General features: G+C 35.4%; 1 protein-coding gene across 1 annotated transcript; it reads right to left on the bottom strand.

Annotated features, from left to right (window-relative positions):
* Window positions 1-9,900: 9,900 nt before the first annotated feature.
* Window positions 9,901-10,751, bottom strand: LOC112811242 (high mobility group protein B1-like). Its single transcript, XM_073905458.1, is given in 1 exon segment — window positions 9,901-10,751. A coding segment is annotated over 1 exon segment (489 nt). The 5' UTR covers window positions 10,615-10,751; the 3' UTR covers window positions 9,901-10,125.
* Window positions 10,752-22,140: the final 11,389 nt, after the last annotated feature.

Genomic DNA, 22,140 nt, shown 5'->3' with positions numbered 1-22,140 from the left:
AGCAGGAAAGAATGTCCAGTGGAAAAAAGACCGTCTCCTCAACAAATGGTGCTGGGAAAATTGGACAGCCACATGCAGAAGAATGAGACTGGACCATTTCCTTACACCACACACAAAAATAGACCACAAATGGTTGAAAGACCTAAAAGTGAGCCAGGAGTCCATCAAAATCCTATTGGAGAACACAGGTAGCAACCTCTTCGGCCTCAGCTGCAGCAACTTCTTCCTACAAACATCGCCAAAGGGAAGGGAAGCAAGGGCAAAAATAAACTATTGGGATTTCCTCAAGATAAAAAACTTTTGCACAGCAAAAGAAACAGTCCACAAAACCAAAAGACAACCGACAGAATGGGAGAAGATATTCGCAAATGACATATCAGATAAAGGTCTAGTATCCAAAATCTATAAAGAACTTACCAAACTCAACACCGAAAGAACAAATAATCCAATCATGAAATGGGCAGACGTCATGAAGAGACATTTTTCCAAAGAAGACATCCAAATTGCCACCAGACACATGAAAATTGCTCAACATCGCTCGGCATCAGGGAAATCCAAATCAAAACCTCAATGAGATACCACCTCACAGCAGTCAGAATGGCTAAAATTAACAAGTCAGGAAATGACAGATGTTGGCAGGGATGCGGAGAAAGGGGAACCCTCCTACATTGTTGGTGGGAATGCAAGCTGGTCCAACCACTCTGGAAAACAGTATGGAGGTTCCTCAAACAGTTGAAAATAGAGCTACCATACGATCCAGCAATTGCACTACTGGGTATTTACCCCAAAGATACAAATGTAGGGACTCGAAGGGGTACATGCACCCCAATGTTTATTCCAGCAATGTCCACAATAGCCAAACTGTGGAAAGAGCCATGGACAGATGAATGGATAAAGAAGAAGTGGTATATATACACAGTGGAATATTATGCAGCTATCAAAATGAATGAGATCTTGCTATTTGCAATGACGTGGATGGAACTGGAGGGTGTTATGCTGAGTGAAATAAGTCAATCAGAGAAAGACATGTATCATATTACCTCACTGATATGAGGAATTCTTAATGTCAGGAAACAAACTGAGGGTTGCTGGAATGGTGGGGGGTGGGAGGGATGGGGTGGCTGGGTGATAGACACTGGGGAGGGTATATGCTATGGTGAGCGCTGTGAATTGTGGAAGACTGTTGAATCACACATCTATACTTCTGAAACAAATATTGCAATATATGTTAAGAAAAAAAAAAGAAGAAGATAGCAGGAGGGGAAGTTTGAAGGGGAGTAAGTTGGACGGGGAGACGAACCATGAAAGAGGATGGACTCTGAAAAACAAACTGAGGGTTCTAAAGGGTAGGAGGGTGGGGGGATAAGTTAGCCTGGTGATGGGTATTAAGGAGGGCACATTTGCGTGGAGCACTGGGTATTATGCACAAACAATGAATCATGGAACACTATATCAAGAACTAATGATGTAATGTATGGTGATTATCATAACAATAAAAAAGAAGCATACTATGCATTTTGTTTCTAATAAACTTATTAAAGTTAATTTCTCTTGAAACTTAGAGAATAATTAAAATGCAGTAAAAATAATGCTAAATTTAAGATCATTGTTTTTTTACCACAGAAGCACAAGGTTTCTAAAAAGTATTTTGAAGGTAGAAGTGAGGAGTAGAACGGTTATAAATAACTTGAAGAGACTAACGTCATTTGGGGGTTAAATTTCATGTTTTATTCATAGTCCGTGTACATTAACTCGTTACTGAAGATGAAGTAAGAAACTGTACATTTTTGGGGCACCCGGATGGCTCAGTCGTTAAGCGTCTGTCTTCGGCTCAAGTCATGATCCCAGGGTCCTGGGATCCAGCCCTTCACTGGGCTCCTTGCTCAGCGGGAAGCCTTCTCCCACTCCCCCTGTTTGTGTTCCCTTTCTTGCTGTCTCTTTCTGTGTCAAATAAATAAATAAAATCTTTTAAAAAATGAGAAGAACCTGTACATTTTTAACTAACTCTCTTGAATTTTTTTGATTATGTTTTATAATTGGGATTTTATGGAGGTTCATAATATTTGCATTCTGTTCTGTAATCTGAGCTCCCCCCCATTTAATCATTTTTAATTGAGCATATTAGCATAAAATGAAAAAAAAAGATATCAGTGTTGGGTTTAATGACTTTTGACAAATATATAAGCCTATGGGACTACCATCAAAATCAAGAGTGAAAATTTCCCATATCATCCCAAGAGTGCACTCTTATGCCTCTTTGCAGAAAATCATCATGCTCAACCCCTATATCAGGCAGTCACCAATCTGCTTTTTGTTACTATAATTGAATTGTACTTTCCCCCAGAGTCTCATGTAAACATAATTATGCATTATGTATTATTTTATGAATGCCTTATTTTACTCAGTATAATGTTTTTTCTCAGTATAATGTTTTTGAGATCCATCCACATTGTTACATTAATCAGTGGGTTTTTTTCTGTTTTTTGATAAATAGTATTCCATTGTATGACTATATCTCAATTTTACTGACTTACCTATTTGTGAACCCTTAAGTTGCTTTGAGTTTTTGGCACCTAAAGTAAAGCTGATATAAACATCATTAATATGCAAGTCTTTTTTTGAAATATGTGTTTTCATTTCTCTGGGGTAAATACCTAATTATGGAATTGCTGAGTGTTATAATAATACTACACCTAAATTTATAAGAAGCTATTTTCCAAACTGTTGTTCAAAGAGATGGTACCATTTTATCTTCCCCAATTCAATGAATGAACATTTCATTCATTGTACTTTTCACTATTATTGCCAGTCTTTTCAATTTTAGCCATTTTGATGGGTGTGTAGTGCTATATAATTGTGGTTTTAATTTGAATTTTATTAATAAAAAATGATTTTCAATATCTTTTCTTTTCATATCCTTATTGGCTTTTTATGAGTTGCCCCCTGTGACGTGTACATGCAAAACTTTTGTTCATTTTTAAAATTGTTTTGTATTTTCCTATTGAGTCATAGGAGGCTTTTTTTTTAAGATTTTATTTATTTATTTGACACAGAGAGAGAGACAGCGAGAGAGGGAATGCAAGCAGGGGGAATGGGAAAGGGAGAAGCAGGCTTCCCGCTGAGCAGGGAGCCCACTGCGGGGCTCCATCCCAGGACCCTGGGATCATGACCCGAGCCAAAGGCAGATTCTTAACGACTGAGCCACCTAGGCACCCCAGGAGATTTTTTTTTATCCATTCTTGACATAACTTCTTTGTTAGGTAAAGGGCTTACATGTATCATTTTCCCATTCTGTGACTTGTCTTTTAATTTTTGTGTGATGTCTTTTGAAATGTAGAAATTTTAAATTTGAATATCCTGTGTTTCAATTGTCCCTTTATTTTTAGTTCTTTTGGGTAGAAATTTATTTCTAATTCAATGTTTAAAAAATATCTCTATATCTCTGTTCATAAGTTTCTGGTTTTAGCATTTATATTTTATCTAGGATCCATTTTTTATTGACATATAATTAACACATAACATCATATTCGTTTTAAGTGTAAACATAATGATTTGATATATGTATATACTGCAGAGTGATGATCACAAGTTTAACATCCATCACCTAACCTAACTACAGATTTTTTTTCTTCTGGTGAGAACTTTTTAGCAACTATGATCAATTTTGAGGTCATCTTTGTTTCCAATAGAAGATCTGTACCTAAGTTATTATTTTTTTTTCCACACATGGGCATATAATTGTCTGGCACCATTGTAAAAAAGGATGATTCTTTCTTCATTGAATTGCCTTTGATTCTTTTTTAAAAAATGGTTTATTACATTTGTGTGGGTTTAATTCTGGACTATCTAGTGTGTTCATTAATCAATGTGTCTTTTCTTTGGCCAATACTCTGTTGTACTGATACAGAAGCTTTATGGAAATTCTTGAATTGAGTGAAGTGTGTTCCCTAAATTTGTTCTCTTTCAGAATTGTGTTGAATATTCTAGGTCCTTTGCTTTTGCAATAAAACTTTAAAACACTTTTAATCTAATATTTTTATTTATTTAAATAAATATTTTTTATTTAATATATATGACAAAATTTGCTTATATTCAATATTGGATTCACTATTCTGGCTTTTGCCTCTCCATGTTGAAAGGGAATGATGACAGGTGACATCCTTGCCTTGTTCCTGATTGTACTGGAAGCATTTCCTTCTGGTTCTTTGTAAAGTTTCTCTTTCTTTGTGATGACATTACTCATCTGGTTTTACATTTCTATTTTTTTCCTTTAGAGCCCCTAATGTATTAATTATAGTTATTTTAAATTCCTTGTCTGATCATTCTAAATGTGTGTTGATCTGAATCTTGTCTTAATGCTTGCTTTGTTTTTTTAAACTACGCTTTTTTCTTATCTTTTAGTATGCTTTGTTATTTTTTGTTGAAGGCCAATCATGCTTTATTGGATAACAGTTACTGAATTAAATAGGTCTTAAATGTGAGGAATTTTGTTAACTGTGTATTGAATTGGACTGTATATAACTTGTTGTATCTCTAGTTATCAGTGCTTTTAATTATTCTATCTATTTAGTGCCCACTTTTGCTTTGGCATTGGGGTATCTCTTCAGAGACATTCCATATTTTGCAGATTTTCAAATTTATTTATTTATCTTAAAGATTTTTTGTATTTATTTTCAAACAGGGAGAGAGAGAAAGGGAGCACATGAGTGCATGAGCAAGGGGAAGGTTCAGAGGGAGAGGAAGAAGCAGACTCCCCGCTGAGCAGGGAGCCAGATGGGGCTCAATCCCAAGACCCCAGGATCATGACCTGAGACAAAGGCAGATGCTTAATGGACTGAGCCTCCCAGGTGCCCACAGTTTTTCAAATTTATTTACTGGTATTGCACAGGAAGCTTGTCCCTGTGGTTACAGGGCATGGGTGTCTGGAAATGTTCTATAATCTTTTGTTTCAACTCAGTGTTGTAAGGAAACTGCCTGGGACTGTGGCCTTTAGGGGTATTTTCCTTTTCAGGCACATAGCTTGTTCCCTCTGTCCCTTACTTTATTTCCAGAATGCAATGTTCTCACTATTCCAAATCTCTTTCCTTGAAATTCTGTTCCTGTTGATATTCCTTTATTTATTTTCTTTTTCTGAAGCAGGAGAGAAAGGCAGAAGCTGAGACTGCATTTCATTCCCCCAGCTAAAGTAGATTTTCAGATTTTTGTCTTATAAATTCCTTCCTCCTAGCGCCCAGTCCTTCAGAGAGATAAGTCTAGATGTATATTAAGATGACAATTCATTCCTTTTCCTGTTGAGGCCATGAAGGCGTGTTTTCTATGTTGTTGTCATGAGAACCTGGTGGAGTTCCTAAAACTGGATAGATAGCTCATATAGGTGTGAGAATGCTCTGAGACGGCGGCCCTCATGGATTTTACACTCTCAAACTCGTCCACTTTCAACTCCCTTCAGTCATCATAAAGCCTTTGGATTGTTCCCAGCAGTTTCTGCCTCCAGCTGCCTCTGCTTCTGGTAAGATAGTGTATCTCTTTGGGTGCATTTTTCTATTCAAATTACTGGATAGTGATTTTCCCTGTGACACCAGATGTCTGAGAGGTCATGGACAAGGCACTTATTGTTTAGCTTCTCCAGCTTTTTCTTGTTGAAAGGACCACAGTGATACTTTCTAAAATCTGCATACCAAAGGTGAAATTGTTCATCTTGTTATTTTTTAATATGGTGAACCCCCTCAGGGTTCAGTCATTTTAAATGTGACATTATATTATGACCCAGCAGGGTACATTCTAGAAAGGTAATTTTTTCACATTCAAATATAAATCACTAGATTTCACCATATTAAAAAAATAACAAGATGAACAATTTCACCTTTGGTATGCAGATTTTAGAAAGTATCACTGTGGTCCTTTCAACAAGAAAAAGCTGGAGAAGCTAAACAATAAGTGCCTTGTCCATGACCTCTCAGACATCTGGTGTCACAGGGAAAATCACTATCCAGTAATTTGAATAGAAAAATGCACCCAAAGAGATACACTATCTTACCAGAAGCAGAGGCAGCTGGAGGCAGAAACTGCTGGGAACAATCCAAAGGCTTTATGATGACTGAAGGGAGTTGAAAGTGGACGAGTTTGAGAGTGTAAAATCCATGAGGGCCACCGTCTCAGAGCATTCTTTAGAGGGGAGGGGGTTGGGGGGGTGGGTTAGCCTGGTGATGGGTATTAAAGAGGGCACATACTGCTTGGAGCACTGGGCATTATACACAAACAATGAATCATGGAACACTACATCAAAAATTAATGATGTAATGTATGGTGATTAACACAACATAATAAAAAAGATTAAATATAAAATGACTGAATATTATTATTTTATAATTAAGAATTTTTGTTTCTATGGACATGAATCTCAATGGTACTTTTCTTTTCAAATACATTCTCAGGTGCTGGTAACACTGCTGGGCTTATAAGATGACCAAGTATCATGGCTTGCCTGAGACATTGTCAGTTTTAACAGTGGAAAACCCTCCCTGAGATGCAAAAAGATGTTTGTGATGGATGCAGAACCATGATGCAACAGCTATTTTTTTTTTAATTAAGGGCTAATGCACTGTTTCTAGTGTCAAAATGATATGGTCTAACCTAGTAGTCCCTGTAATGATTTCTTTTTTCCAAATATGGGCAAAAATATGAATGAAACAACTTAAGAGTGCAACTAAATGCATTGCAATTGTGAGTATGAACAGTCTGTCTTTGATTTTGCACTATATTGTGCTTTGCACTAGCATAGTACAATTTTTAATCTTTTAAGTATTATGATCATATCTTCTATAAGTTTAAATAATTAAAATGGGAAAAATTATAACAGTACCTCAGATATCACAGTAAAAGAAAGCTAAACAACTGTGTTAGTCAGCGGTAGTTGGAAGGACACGTCAACTGGATTAATGTGTTAAATTACTAGAACAGAGCACACTGCATAATACGTAGATAGAAATATCACATTGGTCACTTTTTGATAACCCCAAAATGAGCAGAAACACTTAATGAGATTTTTGACTTTATAGAAAAAGAAGATAGCTTTCTTAGCCTACAAGATGTCTATCATTGCTGCTAACCATAGAAAAGATGTTAAAATGTTGGTTTGCCATAAAACCATATTTTATACATGTGGAACAAGAAGAATATCCTTGTCTAATATGTTGAGGATGTGAATGGATAAAAAAGATTACAGTAAAAGCAGAAATTTACATTCTCCCTTTCCAAAACTGTGTGATGATCTTTGAAGAGGCCATAAGGGCTCTAAAAATGGATGAATTGACTGCACCTGAGTTGTTCAATGTTCTGTGTAGGTTGTAACAAAAACAGAAAGAAAAAAAAAAAACTTGATTTTTTGGAAACAAAACTATTTCCGAAGTTAAAAATATGTCTCAGGGAAAGGGAATCAAGTTAAACAGGACTCTCTAAATTACTTTATTAAAACTTTAACTTATCTAGTTTCCGAATGCAATTTCAGAATTTCAAACCATCTCTTCATTTTAAAAAGACTTTACATTAAAAAGAAAAGTTCAACCTATGCCATCTAATGATTTTCAGGGTGTTAAAAATGATGAACATCTTAGATGTGGATAAAATATATGATGAATGTAGAGATGGAAAGGACCTGATTAATAAACAGCTGATATATCAAAACATGTCTATGTGTATAGAGTGTACTGGTCATATTTGCAAATCAGGAAACAAATTCTATAAGCCTAAATACTGCTGTTGGCAATAATTTCTGAAGTGGTCCATGCTCAAACACTTATTGAGGTCATATTGAAGATGATGCCACACGTGACCTTACAGTTGAATTCTCCTAAGTTTAGCTTCATAAGGCGAGAGCTACAAGTCAGAGAAGTTTATGTTAACTGTATTCAGTTTTACCATTACATGTAAGAAAAGAATTTCTTAAATTCTGCTGACAATTCAAAAAAGTATCATAATAAAGTAAACAGTAAATAATCTTTATCATGGGACAGAAATAAAATTTTTGTCAAATCAAAAACAATTTTGATATTGTTTTTTATTAAATAGTCTACTTACCCCTATTATAATTATATCCTCCCTTTAAAAAGTCAAACATTTTTATAGCCTAAGAATGTATAATAATACAGCATACAAAATTTAAATACTCAATGAAGGGCTAAAACATAAATAAATGTTAAAATATGTGTTGAAGGACAAAAAACAATATGTGATATTTTTGTTTTTCCCACATGTATTATTTGTTTAATTAGTTCTATTTTTAATTGCTACTAGTTGCCACTGGTAATTAGTGAGAAGATTGTTTTATTTTATTTTTTTAAGATTTTATTTATTTATTTGAGTGAGAGAGAGCTCACAAACAAGCAGGGTTGAGGGGTAGAGGGAGAGGGAGAAGCAGACTCCCCGCTGAGCAGAGAGCCCAACTCAGGGCTCAATCCCAGGACCCTGGGATCATGACCCAAGCCAAAGGCAGACGCTTAACTGACTGAGCCACCAGGCGCCAGTTGTTTTATTTTAATAGCAGCATTTGTATGAGAAAAATAACCAGAACAATATATAATTTCAAATAAATTCCAATTTTATGTTTTAGGCCAAAGTAATAAAATTAGCATGTGTAATTTATTACATATATATATTTTTTTCTTATGGCGGTACCCAAGTTCGGCTCTTTGAAAAGTTGGTTACTATATGACTTGCCTCATAAACAAATTGGGAGGTGTCCAAGTCTCTCTTATAATCTTAAACTGTTTGCATATGATTGGTAACTTTTCATCTTCAAGTTTTGGTAGAATTCAACAACAAAGCTATTTAGACCAGAAATTTTCTTTAGGATAATATTTATTACAAAACTAGTTCCTTTGGTAGATGTGAGCTTTTTTGGTTTCTTTTTGTTGTTGTTGCTGTGTCAGTTTTTGGTGGTTTATGTGTTTTGTCTGGGTTAGGAATTTGTCCTTATTGGTATAAATTACCTTTTTTATTGGCATGAACTTGTTCATAGTAAGTCTTTTTATTATTTTATTAAGTGGTACTTGTAATAATGCTCCTTCTTTATTCCTGTTGGTAATTTACATGTTGTATATTTTTCCCTATATCTAGATTATTGGATTATACCAACTTTATTAGTCTTTACAAAGAAGCAAAATTTTGTTGACTTTTGTGAACTTATGACATTGATTTCGCCTTTTGTTTTTATATTCGCTTTCCTCTACTTACCTGACAGGAACATAAACTTTTAGAGAATATGAACTATAGTTTTCTTTTTTAGGTTGAAAGGTTAGAAATTAATTCTAAATATTTCTCCTTTCCAGGGCACTTGGGTGGTTCAGTCATTTGAGCATGTGGCTTTGGCTCAGGTCACGATGTAAGGGTCCTGGGATCAAGCGAGCTCCCCACTCAGGAGGGAGTCTGACTGTCCTTTTCTCTCAAGCTCTCTTTGACTCCTCCCCACCACTTGTGTGCTCGCTCGCTCTCTCAAATAAATAAATCTTTAAAAAACATTTCTCCTTTCCAGTATAATATTGTTTTACTAATAAAAAATTGTATTTACTTAGAAGCATTCAGAATGTCAACAAAACAGCTGCAACTTTTTTTTTTTTGCAATTACAGAGTGGTATTCAGTTAACATGACAGAACAACAGTCATTTCGTAGAAGCTGCATCAGAGACAACTGAAGATGAAAAACTACCATCCCCATATATAACTAACCAACAAGAACCTGCTTTAAATTTCCATGCCAATTTACAGCTCCCATACTGTACCAGGCAAGGTTACCGGCTGTTGAAAATACCACCATGACAGAGCTATCTGAAGACACATTCAGTAGTGTGTTAACTATACAAAAAAAGACATTGTGCAGTTTAAAAAACAAATCTTACACAGCCTTACATTTCAATTTTTTTCTTTAAAAGGAGTGAGTTGTGTACAGGGGGGTTAAATGCTTTATAGACAAGAAAAAAAAACTGTTCTAGAACCAACTTATTCATCATCATCTTCTTCTTCATCTTCCTCCTCCTCTTCATCCTCTTCATCTTCCTCCTCTTCCTTCTTTTTCTTGCTCTTTTCAGCCTTGACAACTCCCTTTTTTGCCGCATCAGGCTTTCCTTTAGCTCAGTATGCAGCAATATCCTTTTCATATTTTTCCTTCAGCTTAGCAGCCTTCTTTTCATAAGGCTCCTTGTCATCTGCAGCAGTGTTATTCCACATCTCTCCCAGTTTCTTTGCAACATCATCAATGGATCGGCCGGGATGTTCTCCTTTGATTTTTGGGCGATACTCAGAACAAAACAAGAAAAAGGACAAAGGAGGCCTCTTGGGTGCATTGGGATCCTTGAACTTCTTTTTTGTTTCCCCTTTAAGGGGGATATAAGTTTTCATTTCTCTTTCATAACGGGCCTTGTCCGCCTTTGCCATGTCTTCAAATTTTCCTTTCTCTTTAGCAGACATGGTCTTCCACCTTTCTGAGCACTTCTTAGAAAACTCTGAGAAGTTGACTGAAGCATCTGGGTGCTGTTTCTTGTGCTCCTCTCGTCAAGTTTGCCCAAAGAATGCGTGTGATGACATTTTGCCTCTCAGCTCCTTAGGATTTCCTTTGCCCATGTTTAATTATTTTCCTTAGCTAGGCACAGAGTCGCCCAGCGTCCGTCTGGCTCTCACTTGCCCCGGCGCTGTCTCTATGGAGCTCAATGTACTGCAGTGGTTGTGAGAGCGAGAGCCAGAGGCAACCTCCTCACTCTCTCCGCTCTGTATCTTTAAAAAAACACTTCTCCTTTCCAGTACAATGTTTATTTTTTTTATTTTTTTACTAATAAAAAAATTGTATTTACTTAGAAGCATCCAGAATGTCAACAAAACAGCTGCAACTTTTTTTTTTTTTGCAATTACAGAGTGGTATTCAGTTAACAGTAGAATATTTAAAGTGTAAATATCTCCCTATGCACTAAACTACATCCTGCAAGCTATGATAAACCAGGCTTGTATTGTCTTTTAGTTCAAAATACTTTGTATATTTTCCTCACAATTTATTTTTTTCCACATAAGGATTATTTAGAAGTTTTATTTCCAAGTATTTTTGAAATTTAAGATATGTTATTGTTATTGATTACTAATGTAATATTGCTATGATCGGAGAGTATATTGTGCATGACTTCAATTTCTTGGTATTTATTGATTCTTATGACCCAGAATATAGTCAATCTTCATGAACACTGAATGTGCAGTTGAAAATATTGTGCATTATGGTCTTTTATAATTATTGCCTAAGTCAAGTTTGTTAATGCTATTGTTCCAAATTTCCATTCTTCTACTGAGTTTTGTTCCTTTGATTTTAATTACTGAGAAATATGTGTTAAAATCTCCAGCTATGATTGTGGGTGGATTTGCTGCTTTCTATCTTAAGATTCATCAATTTTTATATAATAATTTGCAAACAGAGTTAATATTATAAATATTTTTGATTAATTGATTTTTCATTACAAAATCTTTTTTAACTCATGATATAATCATGTTTTCTTGAAATCTTTCTTTGTCATTTATCTTGTGTGTGTGTGTGTTTATATGATAGAACTTTCATCAACTTTATTATTTCCATCTACCTGGGTCTTTATGTTGAAACTTTGCTTCATGCAAAGTGTACATACTTTGGTCTTTTTTTTTTTATTTCGATTTTTCGTCTTTATTTTAATTTTTTTTATTATGTTATGTTAGTCACCATACATCATTAGTTTTTGATGGGGTGATCCATAATCCATTGTTTTCGTATAACACCCAGCACTCCATGCAGTACGTGCTCTCCTTAATACCCATCACCGTGCTAAGCCATCCCCCTACTTCCTCCCCTCTAAAACCCTGTTTGTTTCTCAGAGTCCATGGTGACTATTTTAATTTTTTTAATCCGTTGATAATCTCTGCCTTTTTAGTTTGTGTTTAATCTAATCACATTTAGTGCAATTGTATTTACATTTCTCATATTTGTATTTATTTTATGTTTGCCTCTTTTTTTCTGTTTCTTTGCTCCTCCTTTCCTGCTGTGTTTTGGGTAAAAGATGCATTTTATGATTCTACTTTAATATTTTCAATTGAGTTATTTGCTCTTTCTGCATTATTGTTTTATTGGTTGCTCTAAAAATTATAATTCTTACCTTCTAATTATGAAAGTATGACTTTAAATCATACACTACCTGTGGACAATGTAAATACTTAGATTAAGGTAACCTTGTTAACCCCCTTCATGCTTTTACTTTTATTACCGTAAATATTATTTCTATATCTACACTATAATCATATATACTATAGTTTTTATTATTTTTACCTCACTAATTCAATAGTCTTTTTTAAATATGAGAGACAATTATTAAGGGACATTTCATATTTACCAATATACTCATTGTTTCTCTTGTTCCTTATTTCTTTCTGAATATCTGGAATTTTGGTGGTATCTTTATTTTTTGCCATAAAATTTTTTTGTTAACATTTTGTGTTGTACAAGTCAGCTTGAAAATTATTCTCTCACATTTTGACTATATGAAAATGATTTTATTTATCCTTAATTTTGACTAACATTTTAAGCAAATGCAAAATTCTGTTTTGATAGTTTTTTCAATGTCTTATTTATTACCTTCAGTATTTTATTTGGTTATCATCTAACCACCTTTGTTTCTTGTGAGAAGTCATTGTTTCCTTGTATGCAATTGGTATTATTTCTCTGAAAGCTTTTAATATCTGTTTTTTACCTTTGCTTTACATTTTCATAATGGTGTGGTTATGTGTAGTTTTCTATTGCATTTATTCTTTGAGGGTTCACAGAACTTCTTAAATCTGTGTGTGGATTTCTTTTAATCAATCTTGGAAAGTAAATATTTTCAAGTTTTGTTACTGCCCATTATTTCCCTTCTTTTTTGAGGGGCGATTCCAACTATTCACACATTTATGTTATTTGTTTTTAAACCATAAATCTCAGATTTTCCATTCCATTTTGCTCCGCAATTTGTTCTTTTTTTGTTTCAGTTGGAGTATTATCATTTTATCCATCTTCATAGTCACTATTTCTTCCCTCTGCTGTCTTCAGTCTGTCATTAAGGACAAATTATTTATGATATTGTATTTTCATTTCTAACATTTCTATTTGGACCCTTCTCATTTTTGTTCCTCAATGAAATGTCCCATTTCTTCAAACATGTTACCCGTATTTTTTATTATATACTCTATTATTTTTTCTCATAATTATTTTAGAGAACTTGATATATACAGCATGTGTTTTGATTATATTGTACATACACGTATATATTTATATATGGCTTCCAGGCTTTTCTACCATTGAGATATTTGTTGTACAGCCACATCCACTATTTTCTGTGCCTCTGGTGATCTCTTATATCTTTATTTCTCCTCCCAAAGACTTTGAAATGCATATGGAAGATGTCATAGGCTTCTTGAAGGTCTTGAGGGGTTCTTCTTTTCTTCTCTTACCCTACATTCATTCTTCAGTGATTGCAATCCAGAAATGCCAGTGGCGGGTGTGTGTGTGTGTGTGTGTGTGTGTGTGTGTGTGTGTGTGTGGATGCAGTCCCACAGATCTCCTGTCCAGCCTTCACTTTTCTTAAGCTAAAAGCAGAAGTGACTCTGATGGATTTTTTTCCTGTTCTCTTGCTGTCTTCCATTCTTATATGGGTCTTCACACTTGGGAGAGGTTGCACCTGCTTCAGGGGAGATGTCTCTGAACTCTTCTTTGTAACTCATGCACTTCGACTACCTTCTACCAGCCCAGTCATTGAAATTGGCTGGCAAATTCTGAGGGTGGGACTCTTCTGGATTCTAATCTGTCACTCTAGCAGCCAGGTGATTTTTATAATTTGATAAAAAAAAATAGCTCTTTAGTGCCTTTATTCTTCTATTCATTCATCCATCAGTTCATGCAACAAATATTCCTTCAGTGTCTTTGATTTGCCTCAGCATGACTCTTGCAAATTAGCAGTGTGCAAGATACAAATAACCCTGGCTTCTTGAGGCTTAAAGAAAATTGGGGAATAACAGCTTCCAATTTAGCACTTTCTACATGACATCTTTCAAGGAATAGTGAACAAGATAGAAATGAATATCCTGAAATTCCTTATGCATGGTTGTGTCTACAACAACTTATTTCCAAAAATGGGCAACAAATAAATATTCATACATCATTTTGACTATATATTGACTCTGAATAATTCAAATATCATATTTTTATGTATGGGTAAATATTCAATTCAACTTATATTTACTTATTCTCATGGATTTGTGTATTATATAATGATATTATAAATTTTTGTGTTATGCTTCTGAAAATTGGCAGGATTTAATTTCATGGATGTGTTTCTTAGTGTGCACCATACATACTCATTCACCTATACTCAATGGCCTATGGTAATTGACATGACTGGCCATGGTTCATACTGTCATCTCTCCTTATCAACAGATTTCTTCACAAATTCTCTGAAACATTATCTTAATAGACTGTGTATAGATACCTGTACATAATATGAAATAATGTTTCCCAGTAATTTTGAGTTTCTTAATAAATATAAAGTATAATACAACTGCCAAAACATAACAATGATGATAATGAAGAAGGAGCCTTGGTGTGTAAAGCAGTGATTGTGTACTTCATAAATAGTAACTACGGTGTCTGGAGTGATGTCAGCAAAATGGTAGAATAGGCAGCTCGAAGCTCTCATCCCCTGCAGAAACACTAAAAAGCAAGCAGAAACTAAATCAAATGCTGTCAGAGCTTTGAAAAATAAATGAAGGTTTATAGCATCCAAGTGAATGCTGCATCAAGAAAAAGACAATTTGAAAATGTGTGGAAAGCCTGGTGACATTTTACTTCCTTGCCTCACTCCAGTTTACATAGTCTTCCTTAAATCAAGGACAGCCTGTATTCCCAGTTTGCGATCTTCTTCTCCAGTTGCAGAGAAAGTGGAGCAGATTTCACTTGTAAATTATTTCAGTGTTTGTTCCAACTTGTCTGGGGCTACTTGAAGGATTGATACAAGGCACTCTTTTCCATTTCACCTAACTAGGAATTCAGACTTTATATATATATATATTTTTGTCCACAATAAAAATAAAATGATGAGAGTATCTGCTTTAGGATAAACATCAACTTTGCTCTGTGCAGGTTTGTATGATTGCATTTTGGCAAAGGGCTTTTCAGTGGAGCCAGCACTTTGTTAGCTATACTGTATGTACATTTTATTTGTTCATTTCATTAATTTAATCACTAATAAAACATTCATTAATTACCAAACTTTACTATGCATGTCTAGACGCTGTTCATTAAATGATGAATATGATAGAATTCCTTTCCTCAGAGTACTTAAAGCTACTTTGAGAACATTAACAAGCCATTTTTTTTTCATGAAGCATCTTGAGTGCTATGGTGGAGACAAGGGTGATAAATAATTAACAGTATGGCACAGGTACTGACCATACAGAATAACTACCAGTTGTATCACAAAAGAAAGACATGTAGGCCTCATTTAGTTGGATTTGAGGGCAATGTGACACATCCTGGGAGACCGGATCATGTTCTCTCTCAGTTGGCCATGTAGGACTAGGTTGTCATGGTAGGTCACTTGTAAGGCTTGGGGAAATAGCTATGTACCAAGTGTATGGAATTCTCTCAATAATTTTCAGTTGATGTGTGTGCTTCTTCCAGAGTTCATCTATTGGATGTCAGGCCTAGGAAAAACTAAGCAAAAGTCCCCTAAGATATAGAACTAAGTCAATATAGAGCTAATGAACCCAAAGTTTATGGGTCAACAGGTTCTGCCATGAATATTAAAGTTGGGGTAAGGCATGGGCAAGAATTATTCACACTAAAATAGGAAGGGAAGTGTGTCCAAATTCAATAGTATTAGTAGTGTACAAATGAATGGGAGCTTGAGAAAGCATGTAGTAGTTAACTACAGGTAGCTTATAGTACAATATGTTTGGGGACAATGGGAAGAAGCCCATCAGGGATGCTTCATAAAGGTCGTGTACACAATGTCAATTTTACTTTGTAGGAAATCAAAAAGTGTTCAAGAAATGCCTGAGGAACGGATATATAACATTTGCCTTTCAAAAACCTCACCATTAAAGCCATTTAGAGTATAGTTTGGAAGGGGCAAAACTGAAAGCAAGAGATCTATCATAAAAATGTAAGTGAAAATTCTTACATTATGATAAAACAATGAATTAAAGTAACATGCTGTATGCCTTAAACTTATACAATGTTACATGTCAAATTTATTCAATAAAATAAGGAAATGCTTCATTAAAAAATAAGAGAGAAAGCCTGAGAGCCAAAATCAAGATTGGAAATGAAAAAGAGAGAACAGTTTAACATTTAAACAATGTTAAAGGATGACTTCTGTAATCAATTATTTTGGTCAAAAACTTAAGTGTTTCTAATTGATGAAACAAAATACATTACCTAGCCCTGTATAATCCTTATATTCACATATATCCCTGATAGATTTTATAATGTCCCTTAACCAATAAAATAAGTTTAAGAATTGTTTTATGAGGAATGTAGATTGAGCACTTTGTTAGCTATACTGTATGTACATTTTATTTGTTAGCATTTTGGAACATTGATAGCATACTATAGGAAATCATAACATGGATGCATGGCCAGAACAATAAGAAAGTGAGAGCTTGCTTTGTTGGCCACAAAGTCCTGTTTGGGATTATGAGTCTGAGAGTTACAAGTCTACTGCATCTCTTCCAGTGGACTACAGAGCTATATATCTAAGAAACAGAAAGACACCATAGGAAAAGACAAGTCTGAAATTTAGCATATCTGTCAGGGCATCTGGAGGAATTGGCTTCGAGTAGGGGTATTCAACAAAGAAAAAAGTAATCGATATAGTCAAGAAAATATTTGAGCAGTTTTTCGTGGAGGCAAACATTGCTGAGCAGATTTTGAAATATTATACACAAAACTTGGGAGTTGGAGGCATACCTAGTTGGGTTTACCTCTGTTTTTTCTACATACTACTAGCTGTGTAAACTAAGGTTGGTTACTTAATTCCTGTCATTATTAATTTCTCATTCACAAATGGGTAAATTAATATCTCATCATTGTAAAGATGAAACAGGATACTATATATAGAGATTCAGCTCTTACAAGGGTGGCACGATGAACGCATCAGTATCTGTGCCCTCTCCGATTTATTTATTTATTTTGGAGAGAGAGAGAGAGAGAGAGTGGGGGTGCAGGAATGCGGGGAGAGGAGCAGAGGGAGAGGGAGAGAAAGAGAGAATCTCAAATAGACTCCTCACTGAGTGTGGAGCCCATTGCAGGGCTCAATCCCATGATCTGAGCCAAAACCAAGAGTTAGACCCTCAACTGACTGAGCTACCCAGTTGTCCCTCAGCCAATTATCTTTTTATTGATTGATTAGTTAAGCAAGTTACATACCTAATATGGTGCAGAAAAAAGTCTTGAACCTAGATCTGTCTGATTACAAAGTCCATAATAACAGACCATTACTGTCACTAAATTGAGTCTGTGCTGGAAAGACAAACTATTAATTTCTAAGAAATGATACTCAGTACATTGCCCATAAGAAAATCTGTTATCAGAGCTCCTAGTACAGTTAGATAATAAACATAAAAATAACTGTTATATCTTTTCAGTCAGTACTCAAAGATGTGATTCATGAATTGTAGAGATAGAATGGAAATTATAGAGACAGCTACACTCTAGCTTAAAGAGATTTTTACACAGCTAATTTAAAGACACATCTGTACCTATAATCTTATATAAATACCTATACCTCTAAACATACATATATATCTACAGTCCAACATTTATATAAATATCTATGTTTCTAACTTACATCATTATCTATTTCCTAAGCTACACAGAATTTATACCTGTAACTTAAGTAGATATTTATACCCTTAACTTAAATACCTATCTACACCTCTAGCTCTATAAAGCTACTGACAGTCTTAAGCTTATATAGGTGGCTACACCTCTAAATTTATGCAGATAGCTATGCTCCTAACTTAAATACATACCAATGCTATTAAACATATAAACATCAATATATCTAATTTAATTTATCTACACCTCTCAAATTACATAGATATTTGTACCTCCAAACATTTTTTTAAAGATTTTGTTTATTTATTTGACAGAGAGAGACACAATGAGAGAGGGAACACAAGCAGGGGGAGTGGGAGAGGGAGAAGCAGGCCTCCTGCGGAGCAGGGAGCAGCCCTTGATCCCAGCACTCTGGGATCATGATCTGAGCCGAAGGCAGACGCTTAATGACTGAGCCACTCAGGCGCCCCTATACCCCTAAACTTAAGTAAATGTCTATATATCTCATTTATGTAGCTAGCCATATCCCTAAACTTATATTAATATTGTTCTAATAGAATTTTAATTTTTATAACTCTAAAATTGGGAATAAATTCAATGATAAGAACTGGGTTTCTCTATTTTAGTGTTCTTTTATTAGAAGACAGATAATATCATTGATGGAAACTATGCTGTCATTAAAAAAAAAGTTTCAGGATTTTTTTTCCTAAAGCTCATAATTTCTATCTGTATAACTTTAATCCCATTTGCCCATCTGGTTGGTCCAGGTGGAATATGTTTCTCTTACACTACCATCTGTGTTAGAAGTTGACTGATATTACTTAGATTAATAATTAGATGAAGATATATAAGAGGTTTTGAAAAATCACCTTGTGAATATAATGGCTTTTTTTGGGGATCAGTTTTGATTTGTGACTTAATTAAATACAACACAGACTCTCCATTGAATTTGAGTAATTACTTATCAGAGAAGAAAGATAGAGAGAAATGGCCCCGTGTCTCCTAGAAAAGAGGAAGGAAACTCAGGAGGCCATCCTGGCCACAGAGTTACCCTCCTTCCCCTCCCCACCTCCCAAAACCAAACTTATTGGAAGAAGATGAGTTGCCTCTTCAATCTTAAGGGTCATAGGCTCCAGATCTGTGCATAACTATTTGGGTTGATGGAATGAGGGAGCTGAGTAAAAACTGGGATGAGTGGATGCATTAATATGAGTAAATTTTGCAAAAAGAAGCAAACTAGCTGTCACTTCAAAGTCCTGTCTGTGTACTTAATAAAACTTCCAAAGTTGGCCTTCTCTGGAACAGCTCAGCAACTGTCATTAAGAACTTAGAAGATCCCCATTAGTTTAGCTTGGCCATCAGAGAATGCCCGCTCTTTATTTCTATACTGGCTGCTTTCTGTCCTCAAGGTAGTTTGCTGCCAATATCTGCCTCAGGAGTTTTCTAACAGCTTTGGGTGAGGGAAAGTTGTTCTCAGCCATTGATCTCACTTCTAATGATGGAGTAAAAATTTTTCCCAGAAGCTTGTCAGCACTCACCTTAGAGTTCACTGTCCAGAATGGTTTGCATGCTTACTGTTAAGTAGCCTGCTGTTAGGACTGGTATGATTAGCTTGAGCCAATCATGATCTACTTCAAGGCTGGACTCACTAACACTAAAACAAACAACACATCTTTGCAATATCTTTGCAAAATGAGCAAAGGGGGCTCAGAAACTTTAGCATCTAAGGTTATACAACTCATATATAGAAAGGCACATTTTGAAATCCTTGTATTTCTTTTTGCAAAGTTCTTTCTCTTTCTTCTACATGACACTATCTTCTACAATATTTTTAGAGAGTTAAAAACTGGGTTGCCTCATCTGAGTCATGAACTGTGTCTCTGAGTCATCTCTGAGCAGGAGGACTACAAAACTGAAAAACAGGTGAGCATGATTTTGAATGCATAGAGCATAAAAAGTAGAGCCTCCAAGAAAGTCCTTTGGATTGATACCTTGGGTTTCTGGACTGTTTGAGAGAGAACACGGCTTTTTTTTTTTTTTTTGTGGATAGGCATAATGCTACGGACTGTCCCCCCAAATTCACACATTGAAATCTAAACCCAATCTGATGGTATTAGAAGGTGGGGCCTTTGGGAAGTGATTAGGTCATGAGGGTAAAGTCCTCCTGATAGGATTCATGCCCTTATAAAAAAAGACAGGCTATCTAACTACCCAGTGAAAAGGTGGTCATCTGCAAACCATGATGTTGGTTCTCACCAGAAACCAAATTGGTCTCTTGATCTTGGACTTCTGAACTGTGCAAAATAAATGATTGTTGTTTAAGCCACCCAGTCTATGGTATTTTTATTATAGTAGCTCAAATTAAGACACATGAGCAGAACAATCAGAAGGAGGGTTAGATAGTCCCTCCATGTCCTCAGAAGCACATACGTCACTTTCCCCTGGACTCCAAACTTGCCTTTTAGTTCATAGTAATAAATTGTTAAAGGTCACATTGTATCTCTAAGGATTGCATTTGACTGTCCCTTACTTCCTGACTAGCCTTCAAAACCCACAAGTTCCAGTTCCAATTAAGTTTGCATGAGGCAAAGCCACAGCAACGAATTCTATATCTTACATGATGACAGAACTTACACTGCTTTCTTGCATTTTGGATTTTTGTCTTTTTTCCAGGGACCAATATATACGGTAAAGAAAAACTTATAGATTGGAAGAAGAAAGCAGAAAAACCTCCACAAGTTTCTATGGCAACATAAAGATGTCAAAGCTTGTCTTCATAAATTAAATTACATAGGCTAAAAACCCTCTGGTTCCAGGGCCGGCATGGGTCCCATGTGAAGCTTCTGGTGAGAATTTTTGTTTGAAGGCTGAACAAGCAGGTGAACCTCACCGAAGATAATCTTGAGTTACAGTGGCCCCAGTAAACTTTCATCGTAGATAAGCTTATCCATTTATGAGGTGCCCTACAGAAAACGGCGTCTCAGCCAAGCACTCACCATTGAGGGTGGAGGGAAAATTATTTCTTCCTCGTCCCAAAGTGTCTGGTGACCAGGACGAGAACACTGGGGCATCGCGCTCACTCCAGAACCTGCAGAAGGGATCCTGGGAAAACTGGCCAAAACGGACAAAGGGAGGCACTGTTGCATTTGCTGTGATGTCAGCACAAAGCCGTGGTGGAGGGGAAGGGGAATGGTGCTCTCCTGTGGGGCTGGAACTCATTTCATCCTAAGGTGTAGTGACCCCTGAAAAGAGTGAATAAAGCAATGAATAGGAAAAAAATTATATAGGCGACTGGAATATATGAAAAAGCTCTGTTGCTATCACTCATTTTTCAGATGGTCTCATGTGAAATAAATCAATTTGGTATTTTGAAGACAGATAAAATCAGAGCTAAATAATCTCTATCTTGAATTATTTTGAGTCTTATTACCAAGACATGACTAAGGAAGACCTTTTTCATTCATTGGCTGTAGCTCTGGAGAATCCCATGAATAAGTTAGCATTTCATGCCAACAATACAGTATTTGGACAGCTGCACACTTTCAATTTCTTTCTATTTAAATGTTTTTTCATTTATTCTGATTGCATCAAGTAAAATATTTCAATTGGGCACTAACAATTTTAACAAGAGTGTTCAACACCTGGTAATCTTTCATAGGAAAAAGGTACACCAAGAAAAAGGCAGCGTGAAAACAGAGAAGAGGTTAAAGATGATGTTGGAATGACACCAGGAAGTGATTTTGTTAAGAATTTGAAATTAAATTATTGCACCTGCTCTTTATGGAAGACTGTATGAATGAATGCTTCACTTATAGGACTTACAAACTTTTGGAGCTGGAAGAGATCTGAGAACTCATGTCTTTGATTTTCCTGTATTTTATAGACTAATAAATCAAGACACAGAGTGCTTGGGATAACTTATAAAAGATTATTCAGGCATTTTCTGACAGAACCACATCCAGAATCTTGAAGACTTAATAAGCATGCTTTCCACAATACTATACTACATCTGAATCAGAAAATTGATGAACCACTAAATAGATTCTATTTCTCCCTTGTTAAGATATTCTGCAACACTTGCAGAAATGATGAACTTTTTCATATAGCCTATGCTTAGTCCTTTCTGAGGTAACAAGTCCACTCATCTGAAACAGCATTAGTAATTTGAAGATAGTTACAGTTTCTTACTTACTCACCTCTTCTCAGAGGTTAAGTCACCCCAATAAATCATTGCTACAGGCAGTAGCTATATTTCTGCCTTTTTTTTATTCCAT

Source organism: Callorhinus ursinus, unplaced genomic scaffold, assembly GCF_003265705.2.
Source record: "Callorhinus ursinus isolate GAN/ISIS: 27379988/994484 unplaced genomic scaffold, GSC_fseal_2.0 scaffold2, whole genome shotgun sequence".
Taxonomy (NCBI): Eukaryota; Metazoa; Chordata; class Mammalia; order Carnivora; family Otariidae; genus Callorhinus; species Callorhinus ursinus.
The sequence above is the reverse complement of the archived record's forward strand: the minus strand, read 5'-3'. Positions and strand labels throughout refer to the sequence as shown.